At 43.6% G+C, this 13482-nt stretch overlaps 1 protein-coding gene across 7 annotated transcripts in view; it reads left to right on the forward strand.

Moving 5' to 3' along the window:
• Positions 1-10618, forward strand: part of TRA2A (transformer 2 alpha homolog) — a 29961-nt gene extending 19343 nt beyond the window's left edge. For all 7 annotated transcript variants that reach the window (XM_012496812.2, XM_012496813.2, XM_003270403.2 and 4 more), the window contains 5 exons: positions 551-739; positions 6078-6193; positions 9173-9301; positions 9614-9681; positions 9851-10618. In XM_012496812.2, the coding sequence (XP_012352266.1) occupies positions 551-739; positions 6078-6193; positions 9173-9301; positions 9614-9681; positions 9851-9861 (513 nt within the window). In that variant the 3' untranslated portion in view covers positions 9862-10618. The remainder of the gene's footprint in view (positions 1-550; positions 740-6077; positions 6194-9172; positions 9302-9613; positions 9682-9850) is intronic.
• The last annotated feature ends 2864 nt before the right edge of the window (positions 10619-13482 follow it).

Below are 13482 nucleotides of genomic sequence, written 5' to 3' on the forward strand. Positions count from 1 at the left end.
TACAACACCGAGAAACAAACATTTCTAACACTCTCGTCGCCTAGGCTGGAGTGCGATGGCGCGATCTTGGTTCACTGCAACCTCCATCTCCGGATTCAAGCGATTCTCCTGCCTCAGCCTCTGGAGTAGCTGGGATTACAGGCGCCCGCCACCATGCCCGGCTAATTTTTGTATTTTTAGTAGAGATGGGGTTTCACCATGTTGGCCAGGCTGGTCTCGAACTCCTAACCTCAGGTGATCCACCCACCTCGCCTCCCCAAAGGCTGGGATTACAAGATTTTTAGGATACATTATGAACATTGCTGGGCTGGAGAGTAAGAACATTTTAATTCAGGCTATAGACAGAAAGCATATCCCAAAGAAGGCCTTGGGTGTACTGTGAATTGTAAAATATAGCTCATCTGCTCTAGTTCTCTTAAAATCTTATCTCCAAATTACTAGAAACAATATATTGATTGTGTATTAGATGAGGTGTTCTAAAGAAAGTATTTCTGTGTTTCTTTAATTTTGATTTTAATTTGGAGTTTTAAATAATATTTTTATTCAATAGGCAAATCCAGATCCCAACACTTGCCTTGGAGTGTTTGGCCTCAGTTTGTACACAACAGAGAGAGATCTTCGTGAAGTATTTTCTCGATATGGACCATTGAGTGGTGTCAATGTGGTTTATGATCAGCGAACTGGGCGATCTCGAGGATTTGCATTTGTGTATTTTGAGAGAATAGATGACTCAAAGGAGGTAAATTTGTCTTTTATATGCCTGATTATAGTACTGAATTAGTGTGAAAAGTTAACAGACTTTTCTTTCTGTAAACATGGCATCCTTTTTTCTTTCTTTCTTTTTTTTTTTTAATAAAGATAGGATCTTGCGGCCAGGCGCGGAGGCTCATGCCTGTAATCCCAGCACTTTGGGAGACCAAGGCGGGTGGATCACGAGGTCAGGAGATCGAGACCATCCTGGCTAACACGGTGAAACCCCGTCTCTGCTAAAAATACGAACAATTAGCCAGGCGTGGTGGCGGGCACTTGTAGTCCCAGCTACTCTGGAGGCTGAGGCAGGAGAATGGTGCGAACCCAGGAGGTGGAGCTTACAGTGAGCCAAGATGGCGCCACTGCACTCCAGCCTGGGCAACAGAGCGAGACTCCGTCTCAGAAAAAAAAAAAAAAAGATAGGATCTTGCTGATTTTGCTCTGTTGCCCAGGCTGGAGTGCAGCCTCGACCTCCTGGGCTCAAGCAGTCTTCCTACCTCAGCCTCCTGAGTAGCAGAGACTACAAGTGTGGGCCACCATGCCCAGATAATTTTTTGTTGTAGAAATGAGGTCTCACTACGTTGCCCAGGCTTATCTCGAACTCCTGGCCTCAAGTGATCCTCCCAGAATGCTGGGTTTACAGGCATGAGCCATCATACATGGCCTGTTGTGTCCTTTCTAATTTTGACCTGATTCAAACTCTGCTTCTCAGTGTTAACAATTGGAGTGACCACAGTTTCACTTTTTTTGGTTATGCTCTCTGCTATAGGCATATCCTAGTTGAAATCTGGCTGTGTAAAGTGAGCTATATGTGTTTAAATTAATGGAAAAAGTATGTGTAAGTGTTCTCTTTTGAAGAAGCCATAACGATGCTCCAAACAGATGATTACATTAACTTTTAAAAAGTAATTCTGTGATGTTTAGGTTTGATATGTTTAATTTTGTGTCTATAGTGAGGAAGGAACTTGTTTTTCTATTCTCTAAATGTTCATTTATCAGTCTGTTCAATAATTGAAAAATAGTACATGGAAAGAATTGATAATTTTTTAGTGCTGTTCTTAACTTGCCTAACACAATGAACGAATCAATGTCAATGATTTGAAATAGTGCTATTCTAACATGTTAGATATTATAAAGGAAGTGGTAGGCTTGCTTTAAGTTTTTGCAGGGAGTGTTGCTGTGTTGCTTAGGCTGGTCTCGGAACAACTCCTGGCCTGAACTGTTCCTCCTGCCTTGGCCTCCCAAGGTACTAGAATTACTGATGTGAGCCACCATACCTGGCCTAGGCTTACTTATTCTACTAAAAGTTGATAGTAATTGATTTAGAAAATTGCATTTTAAGGAATTTGAAGCTCAGTACTTTTAGTTTTATTAGACCTTCTATCTTTTAAATTAAAATATATATATTCGTATATATCTGGAAGTTTTATTAGACCTTAATAATCAGGCTATTTTTCTTTTTTTTTTCTTTTTTTTTTTTTTGAGACGGAGTCTTGGTCTGTCGCCCAGGCTGGAGTGCAGTGGCGCGATCTCAGCTCACTGCAAGCTCCACCTCCCGGGTTCATGCCATTCTCCTGCCTCAGCCTCCCGTGTAGCTAGGACTACAGGCACCCGCCACCACATCCAGCTAATTTTTTGTATTTTTAATAGAGGCGGGGTTTCACTTTGTTAGCCAGGATGATCTCAATCTCTTGACCTCGTGATCTGCCTGCCTCAGCCTCCCAAGGTGTTGGGATTACAGGCGTGAGCCACCGCGCCTGGCCAAGTCAGGCTATCTTTCAAAAACAGTAAGTTCTTGGCATCTGGTGGGTAGAAGCCAGGAACACTGCTAAATAACCATACAGTACACAAGCTGGCACCCCATAACATGGAATCAGGTTCAAAATGTCAATAGTGCTAAGGTTGAGAAACCCCGGATAACTCTTAACAAACTAGTACTTTAATTTTTAAGTCATTTATGTCACAGGCAGTTTAATACCTTAATTTGTCAGTATTATGACTTTTTTTTTTTTTACTGTTACATATTTGTGATTTATATGTTCCTTTTCTCAAGAGATACAGGTTATCAGTTTAGAAATACTAGGATATCTGAGCTGAAGTAAAAGTTGCAAAATGCAAGCCAGAACAGTTTAATTTTTTTTATTATTATTTTTTAATGTGAAACGTGTTTATCTCTTGATTCCACCTCCCCCCTTCCACTTCTGGATAAAACTAAAATGGCAGGCCGGGCATAGTGGCTCGCACCTTGTAAGCCCAGCACTTCGGGAGGCTGAGGTGGGTGGATCACCTGAGGTCAGGAGTTCAAGACCAGCCTGGCCAACATGGTGAAACCCCGTCTCTACTAAAAATACAAAAATTAGCCAGGCATTGTGGCAAGCACCTGTAATCCCAAGCTACTTGGGAGGCTGAGGCAGGAGAATTGCTTGAACCTGGGAGGCAGAGGTTGTAGTGAGCTAAGTTTGTGCCACTTCACCCCAGCCTGGGCAACAGAGTGAGACTCCACTTCATTTCAAAAAGAAAAAAAAAAAAAAGCTTAACTGGCAACTTTAAAGACAGGAGCAGTTACTTAGTGGCAGGGTTAGAAGTTCCTTTTAGTTCACTAGGTGACAGTATGTTACTTAAGGAGCGGGATGACTAGGCTTGTCAGCTAAATCGCAGTTTCTCTTTTCGGTTGCCCAGGCTGAATTCTCAGCTAACACAGGCATGTTGTATGGTTTCTTCTCTATGGCTGAGACTGCCTCCAGTCTTTAGGGACAGGCAATCCGAAGTGATGTGATTTTTTTCTTTTTTTGTTGTTGTTGTTTGTTTGTTTTTGGTTTTGGTTTTTTTTTGGAGATGAGGTCTTGCTCTTTGCCCTGTCGCCTAGGCTGGAGTGTGGTGGCACGATCTCAGCTCACTGCAACTTCCGCCTCCCAGGCTCAAGTGATCCTCCCACCTTAGCCTCCCGAGTAGCTGGGACAACAGGTGTGCACCACCATGCCTGGCTAATTTTTGTATTTTTTTGGTAGAGACGGGGTTTTGCCCCATTGCCCAGGCTAGCCTCAAACTCTGGACCTCAAGCGATCTGCCCTCCTTGGCCTCCCCAAAGTGCCAGGATTACAGGCATGAGCCACTTCACTTGGCTAAAGTGATTTTTCTTTTTTTTTTGAGACGGAGTCTTGCTCCGTTGCCAGGCTGGAGGGCAGTGGCACAATCTTGGCTCACTGCAACCTCTGCCTCCCGGGTTCAGGCAATTCTGCCTCAGCCTCCCGAGTAGCTGGGACTACAGGTGCATGCCACCACACCCAGCTAATTTTTGTATTTTTAGTAGAGATGGGGTTTCACCATGTTGGTCGGGATGGTCTTGATCTCTTGACACCTCATGATCCACCCATCTTGGCCTCCCAAAGTGCTTGGGAGTACAGGTGTGAGCCATTGTGCCCGGCCTAAAGTGATTTTTAAAATCTTTTTAAAATTTGTATTCCTTTTTGACTAACTTTTCCCTGATTCTGAAAATTTCACTGAAGTGTCAAAGTTATTAATGTGCATATGGTGAAGATAATAATAGAAGCTCCTCACCCTGTTTTAGTAAGAAGTACTTACAGATTTTGTGTGTGTTTTTTGGGGGGGTGCTTAGGATGGGGTGGGGGGAGATCAACTTAGAGAATTTTGATTTTTGGAACTTCAAATGGAAGATGTGTTCAATTTGTTGCAGCTTTGCTTTTGCAGACATTTATGTGATGTAAAGTTCTTTTTAAAAATTGGACCGGGTGTGGTGGCTCATGCCTCTAATCCCAGCACTTTGGGAAGAGGATTTACTTGAGCCCAGGAGTTTGAGACCAGCCTGGGGAAACATAGGGAGACTTGGTCTCTACAAATATATATATGTGTGTGAGAGAAAAGGAAAAAAAATTGTCCCAGCAACAAATAATACTCTGAGGTCTTTTCAAAGAGACCAAAGAGACATCTCTTATCTTCAAGAATTAGGCTGTGCAAGGTGGCTCATGCTATTTGGGAGGCTGAGGTGGGAAGGTCCCTCGAGGCCACGAGTCAGGAGACCAGCCTGGGCAACATATCGAGATCTTGTCTCTACAAAAATAAATGCATGCAGGCCAGGCGTGGTGGCTTACGCTCGTAATCCCAGCACTTTGGGAGGCCGAGGTGGGCGGATCACGAGGTCAAGAGATCGAGACCATCCTGGCGAAACCCCATCTCTACTAAAAATACAAAAAATTAGCTGGGCATGGTGGCTCATGCCTGTAGTCCCAGCTACTTGGGAGGCTGAGGCAGGAGAATAGCTTGAACCCGGGAGGCAGAGGCTGCAGTGAACCGAGGTCATGCCATTGCACTCCAGCCTGTGCAACAAGAACGAAACTTGATCTCATAAATAATAAAATGCAATCCATTGAATGGAATACTGTTTAGACCCCTTCTCTATCAAGAATTTTTGTTTTAATTAGCCAAGCATGGTGGCACAAACCTGTGGTCCTAGCTACTTAGGAGACTAAGGCTGGAGGATTGCATAAGCTGAGAAGTTTGAGGCCACAGTGAACTATGATCTTGTCACTGCCAGCCTGGGCAATGGAGTGAGAACCCCCCCCTTTTTTTAATGATGTTTAGTTTATGGGGCACTCTTACGGGGAAATATTTGTGGATACATAAAAATTGTGTAGTTTTTATTAGTTTATTACACTTTTATTAGTTCAGTCTCAGTAAAAGGCTGAAAGGCATTACCATAAATTTGTTCTTGTCTGTTTATATCATTTCTTCTTGGTTGCTCACTGAGTCTTAATCAGTATACTAGACTGCAAACTAAAGAATAAGATTGGGGGCAGGTTATAAAAAGAACGTGTATAAAGCTTAGCAAACCCTTTTTAATGTTCTGAAATCAGTCTTTGTAAGTGAAATCGCTGGAGACTAGAAAGTATGAAGTGGCAGTCTACCTGGGCAACCTACAAGAAGTTTAGCTTGAAAAGACTTCAGTCTCCGCTCCCCTGTTGATCTCATGGAGTGGGGAATGGGAATTGAACCAGAACTGGAAAATTATTTAGGAAAGTTTGTTAACTATTCTTTGCTGATCTCATGGAGTGGGGAATGGGAATTGAACCAGAACTGGAAAATTATTTGGGAAAGTTTATTAACTACTCTTTCTGCTGAGTAAATTAAAATGTGTTCTGGACGTTGTTGAGGTCTAGAATTGTCTACACAATGCCCTGTACAAGCTACACTGCTGTCATTTTCAAAATCAGGAGTTTATTTGGATTACATGTACTTTGTGCTTAATTTTAAGTAATGATTACTTCAAGACTGGTGAATTATACATGACTTTTTGTGCCTATTCTTTCTAGGCTATGGAAAGGGCAAATGGAATGGAGCTGGATGGTAGAAGAATTCGGGTGGATTATTCTATCACCAAGAGAGCGCACACACCAACACCAGGCATCTACATGGGCAGACCAACTCAGTAAGAGTTCAAGTTTCCTAAGCTAAACTATGAAATCCACCAGAAATATGTGCAAAATTTTGATTACTGAGAAACTTTTTTCCTATAATTAGAATTGATTTTGGCAAGGGGGTTGGGTTTGGAACATACATGGTCTCACTCTGTGGCCCAGGCTGGGCTGCTGTGGCGCCATCTCAGCTCACTGCAACCTCTGCTTCCTGGGTCAAGCAGTCCTCCCACCTCAGCCTCCCAATTAGCTGGGACTATAGGCACGTGCCACCACGCCCAGCTAATTTTTGTGTTTTTTGTAGAGATGGGGTTTTGCCATGTAGGATTTTGCCTTGTTGCCCAGGCTGGTCTTGAAATTCTGGGCTGAAGTGATCTGCTCGCCTTGGCCTCCCAAAGTGTGGGATTGCAGGTGTGAGCCACCGTGGCAGGATAGAGTTGAAAGTTAAATACGTTTTTTTTTTTGTTTGTTGGTTTTGTGTTTTAGAGATAAGATTTCACTATGTTGTACAGGCCAGTCTTGAACTCGTGGGCTCAAGCAATCCACCTGCCTCAGCCAGTGTTTTTTTTTTTTTTTTTTTTTTTTTTTTGTATTTTTAGTAGAGACGGGGTTTCACTGTTGTGTTAGCCAGGATGGTCTTGATCTCCCGACCTCGTGATCCACCCGCCTCGGCCTCCCAAAGTGCTGGGATTACAGGTGTGAGCCACCACACCCGGCCAGCCAGTCTTTTTATTTTTACACATCTATGTTTGAGGAACAGGATAAATTAAAACTATCAAAAGTACATCCTGGCTTTTTTTTTTTCCCCCAAACCTGGCTCAGCTCTTTGTACTGTACAAGGAGAAAAATTATGGAATACTAGAAAAATATCATTTGCTGTTTAAATACTGATTCTCTTTTTTTGTTTTTTTGTTTGTTTTCTTTTTTTTTTTTTTTTTTTTTTTTGAGGTGGAGTCTTGCTCTGTCGCCCACGCTGAAGTCCAGTGGCGCGATCTCGGCTCACTGCAAGCTCTGTCTCCCAGGTTCACGGCATTCTTCTGCCTCAGCCTTCCAAGTAGCTGGGACTACAGGTGCCCGCCACTGCGCCCGGCTAATTTTTTGTATTTTTAGTAGAGACGGGGTTTCACCGTGTTAGCCGGGATGGTGTCTCAATCTCCTGACCTCGTGATCTGCCTGCCTCGGCCTCCCAAAGTGCTGGGATTACAGGCATGAGGCACCACACCCATCCCTCTTTTTGTTCTTACGTGACCTGGGGAAGTCTGTGTGTATAAGACAGATTTTATTGATTTTAGCATTTGTTAAACATATTAAAAGATTCCACAGTAGGCTGGGCACAGTGGCTCAACACCAATAATCCCAGCACTGGGAAGTCAAGGTGGATGGATCACTTGAGCCCAGGAGTGTGTGACCAGCCTGGACAACATGGTGAAATCCCATCTCTCCTAAAAACATACAAAAATTAGCTGGGCGTGGTAGCAGGCACCTGTAGTCCTAGCTACTCAGGAGGCTGAAGTGGGAGGATTGCTTCAGCCTGAGAAGCAGAGTTTACAGTGATGTTGCGCCTCATAAGCAAAAGAATAAGATTGGGGGTAGGTTATAAAAAGAACGTGTAGCACCTTGTGAGCAACTTTGGCTCGCTGCATCTTCTTCCTGGGCCATAGCAATCCTCCCACCTCAGCCTCCAAAATAGCTGGGACTGCATGTGCATGCCACCATGCTAGTTTTTTTGTTTTAAAGAGAGAAAGGCTCTCTTAGAGAGGTCTCATTACATTCCCGGGGTGGGTCTTGAACACCTGGGCTCAAGGGATTCACCCACCTTGACTTCCCAGTGCTGAGATTACAGGCATTAGCCATTGTACCCCAGTCTGATGTGTAGTGACTCACACCTGTAATCTCAGCACTTTGGGAGGCTGAGGCAGGCAGATCACTTGAGGCTGGGAGTTCAAGACCATCCTGGGCAACATGGCAAAACCCTGCTTCTACTAAAAAAGAATACAAAAATTAGCCGGATGTGGTGGTACATGCCTGTAATCCCAGCTACTCGGGAGCTGAGGCACAGGAATCACTTGAACTTGGGAGGCGGAGGTTGCAGTGAGCCTGGGCGACAGAGTGAGACTTTTCCTCAAAAAAGAAAAAAACGTAAGTAGGGGTTTTGATAATGTTTTTAAATATACAACCCTCCTGGCTGGCTCACAATATTCATTGGCCGGGTGCAGCGGCTCACACCTGTAATCCCAGCACTTTGGGAGGCCGAGGCGGGTGGATCACGAGATCAGGACCACGGTGAAACCCTGTCTCTACTAAAAATACAAAAAATTAGCTGGGTGTGGTGGCAGGCGCCTGTAGTCCCAGCTACTCAGGAGGCTGAGGCAGGAGAATGGCATGAACCCGGGAGGTGGAGCTTGCAGTGAGCCGAGATCACACCACTGCACTCCAGCCTGGGCGACAGAGCAAGACTCCGTCTCAAAAAAATAAATAAAATATACAACCAAAGGCAGTATTCACAGAGGTATTTCTTGGGAATAAAAGAAGGAATATAGTCATTCCTTGGTATTCTCTTTGGTGTCCAGAGTTAGTTACTTTAAAATTCTTGGTGTTTATTGCCTTTTAGTCACAGGGATACACCTTTTATTCATTTATTTATTTATTTACCAGTCTCATTTAGCAGTAGGGATGCATCTTAGCATTTTTATACTGCTGCTCCACACAGTGCTTCATCATTTCAATTTGTTGAAAAGATTTTGATTTGAGCAGTGCATTAGTAGAAGAGCAGTTAAGAGTTTTGAGAGTTTTGTGGAGCCCTTGGTTATGTATGTAGTTGAATAAGGCAAACCAGAATACCATAGGAGTCAGTAAAATGAGATACGGAGGCAATTTCTCATGAAAGGGATGTTCTTTCTCACTTTTCTCTTTTTTAAGCCATTCAGTTTGTATTAAAGTGTCCTGGAAAGTAGTCATTCACACTAATGCAGAATTTTTACATTTTTATGCAGTAGTGGTGGTGGTGGTGGAGGAGGCGGCGGCGGTGGAGGTGGAGGTGGTGGCAGACGTCGAGATTCTTACTATGATAGAGGATATGATCGTGGGTATGACAGATATGAAGACTATGATTACCGGTACAGGTAATGTTTTAACTTGAGCTTTCTGTTCTAAATTAGATGATAGTAGTGTTACTTCGCACTTTTATGTTGGATACATATGAATAAAAACTTGATTTTTAAAATAGATTATATATGATGCTTTGGGAACAGAAGTTAGCAATCTGTATATGCCAGTATTTTTTTGTGCTATATACTTTTCTTATTGGCACAAAGAGAACTTAGGTAGTTATCACCTTCGGTACATTGTTATTTTGAATGATGAGGAATTTTTATTTTAATCTGCCTCAGTGGAGTGATTATATAGTATGCTAAGTAATCTTTCATTTCTTACAGAAGACGATCACCTTCTCCATATTATAGTCGATATAGATCACGATCAAGATCTCGTTCCTACAGCCCAAGTATGTGAACTTTGCTTTTTTAGCATTAAAAACCTCATTTCTAATTAATGGCTTACTTTAGAATATTAGAGTATAAGGTGGAAGGTGGCAGTTAATAGTTGGAAAAATATGAGGCAAATTAAACTATAATTGTTAACTTTTTTTTTTTTTTTTGCTTTTTCTCTTTTAGGACGCTATTGATAACGGAATGGTTGCAATTAAGGACTTTTTTCCCTCTTTATTTTCTTTTCAATTCTGAGATGTCCCCAAGCTTTGGATTCTTCCTACTCCTTAAGAAAAACACTTTGGTTTATTTAGCATCTACACTTTTGTCAATTGTGTTGCTGTTTTCCACCCCTTTTATTATACTCTTAAAGATGTAATTGTCATTTTGAGCAGTTAAACATCTTGAGTATAAAAAGAATCCCAATGTTATGCTTTGTAAATTTTTTTGCTTTTACCTAGATAAACTTCTAGCTAATCAAATAAGGAAAGAAACTGTCTTTTTAAAGCTTCTTTTGTGTTAGATAGTGTATTAGAGATCTGCATTTATCATGAGCTCTTTTTTTTTTTTTTAACTTTATTTTCGGGAAAGTAACACATGAAGTAGTTCAGTCATGTCAGGTTTGTCTGGGGTGGAATGGAACAGTCAGGTAGTTGAAAGTTTTTTTTTTGAGATGAAAAGCTTGTGAACTGTAAAACATGCTGTATTTGAAATACATCTGTTAAAACTTAAAAACTAAAGTGTGATTTTTTTTGTTGTTGTTAAATTTATTGAAGTTTATTCCCTTAATCAGTGAAGGACAACCCTTATTTATTACCTAGAGCAGTTGTATAATTTGCTGTTAGAAATTTTGGTATTGGGACAGTGGATAAGCAGGTTATCATATAGCATAGAATTCTTAAAAGATACATGTGGGGAAAAGTAGTCTCAAATAAAAGCTAATTTCTTTGAAAATGGGATTGTCTCTTTATTGTGGTACAATGGAGAAATATGATTGATTGAGGAACTGGTCCTTCCTTTTCCCTCACATCCCCCCAGTGCATATTTATACGAAAGTTTACCCATCCTGAGTTTTAATTTCCCAATATTTCTCATTTTTAAAAATATTTTTTCTTACACTAGAATGTTATTCCTTGTCTTTTCTTTGGTTCTTTTAAAACCCTTGTTTTTCTCTTTTGAGGGAGACCAAATTGTAAATATTGAGAATATTCAGTACTAGCACCATGCTGAAGGAAAGATAGGTAGCTAATACCTTTTTTTTTTTTTTTTTTGAGACGGAGTCTTGCTCTGTCCCCCAGGCTGGAGTGCAGTGGTTGGTGCCATCTTGGCTCACTGCAAGCTCCGCCTTCCGGGTTCACACCATTTTCCTGCTTCAGCCTCCCTAGTAGCTGGGACTACAGGCGCCCGCCACCACGCCCAGCTAATTTTTTGTATATTTAGTAGAGACGGGGTTTCACCATGTTAGCCAGGATGGTCTTGATCTCCTGACCTCGTGATCCACCTGCCTCGGCCTCCCAAAGTGCTGGGATTCCAGATGTGAGCCACGGCACCCGGCCTTTTTTATTTTTATTTTTAATTTTTATTTTTTTTCTGAGACAGAGTCTCACTCTGTCACCCAGGATGGAGTGCAGTGGTGCGATCTCGGCTCACTGCAAGCTCCACCTCTCTGGTTGATGCCATTGTCCTGCCTCAGCCTCCCAAGTAGCTGGGACTACAGGCACCCACCACCACGCCCGGCTGATTTTTTGTATTTTTAGTAGAGGGGTTTCACCATGTTAGCCAGGATGGTCTCTATCTCCTGACCTCGTGATCCACCCGCCTCGCCTCCCAAATTGCTGGGATTACAGGCGTGAGCCACCGCTCCTGGCCTATAGGTAGCTAATACCTTAAGAAGTCTGAATATATTCCAGTAGGAAACACACATAAATGACTGTAATGTGAAAGAAGAGGGTGTTTCAAGTGACCTTTAAAAAAACGTGTTAGGCAGCCAGGCGCAGTGGCTCACGCCTGTAATCCCAGCACTTTGGGAGGCCGAAGCGGGCGGATCATGAAGTCAGGAGATTGAGACCATCCTGGCTAACGGTGAAACCCCGTCTCTACTAAAAATACAAAAAAATTAGCCCAGGTGTGGTGGTGGGCGCCTGTAGTCCCAGCTACTCAGGAGGCTGAGGCAGGAGAATGGTGTGAACCCGGGAGACGGAGCTTGCAGTGAGCCGAGATCACCCCACTGTATTCCAGCCTGGGCGACAGAGCGAGACTCTACAAAAAAATGGTGTTAGGGGCCAGGCTTGGTGGCTCATGCCTGTAATCCCAGCACTTTGGGAGGCCGAGGTGGACAGATCACCTGAGCTCAGGAGTTCAAGACCAGACTGGCCAACGTGGTGAAACCCTGTCTCTACTAAAAATACAAAAAGTAGCCGGGTGTGGTGGCACGCACCTGTAATCACAACTACTCAGGAGGCAGAGGCAGGAGAATCGCTTGAACCCGGGAGGTGGAGGATGCAGTGAGCCGAGATCACACCACTGCAGTCCAGCCTGGGTAAGAGTGAGACTCCATCTCCAAAAAAAATAAGGGGCGGGTAGGGGGGTTAGGGCCAGACGTCATGGCTCATGCCTGTAATTCCAGCAGTTTCAGAGGTTGAGCAGGTGGATCACTTGAGGTCAGGAGTTCGAGACCAGCCTGGCCAAAGTGGTCTCGAAAGAAAAGGTATTAGGGGATTGAAGCCTCAGACATCTTTTGTTCTGTTTGAAACAGGGTCTCTGTCACCCAGGCTGGAGTTCAGTGGTGTGTTCTTGGCTCACTGCAACCTCTGCCTCCCAGGCTGAAGCCATCCTCCCACCTTGGCCTCCCACAGTGCTGGGATTATGGGCATGAGCCACCATGCCCAGCTAGACATCTTTATTTAAAAGCTTACTTTTTGAAAGACTTGTCCTTTTTAAATAATACATTTATTATTTTAAAATTATTTTAAGTAATTAAATTTTGCAACTAGGGAACCGAGCGCAGTCGAGTGCACCTGTGGTCACAGCTACTTGGAACACTGAGGCAGGAAGATTGCTTGAGGCCAGGAATTCAAGGCTGCAGTGTGCTATTACGATTGTGCCTGTGAATAGACTTAAGCAGTGTATCAACACTGAAAACATTAGCCGCAATCTGGAAGACAGGTTTTTTGTTTGTTTGTTTCTGTTTTTGAGACGGAGTCTCACTCTGTCAGCCAGGCTGGAGTGCAGTGGCGCAATCTCGCCTCACTGCAAGCTCTGCCTCCCGGGTTCACGCCATTCTCCTGCCTCAGCCTCCCTGGTAGCTGGGACTACAGGCGCCCTCCACCATGCCTGCCTAATTTTTGTGTGTGTGTGTATTTTTAGTAGAGACAGGGTTTCACCGTGTTAGCCAGGATGGTCTCAATCTCTTGACCTTGTGATCCACCTGCCTCGGCCTCCCAAAGTGCTGGGATTACAGGCGTGAGCCACTGCGCGCAGCCTGTTTGTTTTTTTTGAGATGTAGTTTCGCTCTTGTTGCCCAGGCTGATCTCAGCTCACCGCAACTCTGTCTCCCAGGTGCAAGCAATTCTCCTGCCTCAGCCTCCCAAGTAGCTGGGATTACAGGCATGCGCCACCACCCCAGCTAATTTTATATTTTTGGTAGAGATGAGGTTCCTCCATGTTGGTCAGGCTGGTCTTGAACTCCCGACCTCAGGTGATCGCCCGCCTCGGCCTCCCAAAGTGCTGGGATTACAGGCGTGAGCCACCACGCCCAGCCTGGAAGACAGTCTTAATAAAGACAGTAGGCTGGGTACGGTGGCTCACGCCTGTAATCC

This window comes from Nomascus leucogenys, chromosome 17, assembly GCF_006542625.1.
Source record: "Nomascus leucogenys isolate Asia chromosome 17, Asia_NLE_v1, whole genome shotgun sequence".
In the NCBI taxonomy this organism is placed as follows: domain Eukaryota; kingdom Metazoa; phylum Chordata; class Mammalia; order Primates; family Hylobatidae; genus Nomascus; species Nomascus leucogenys.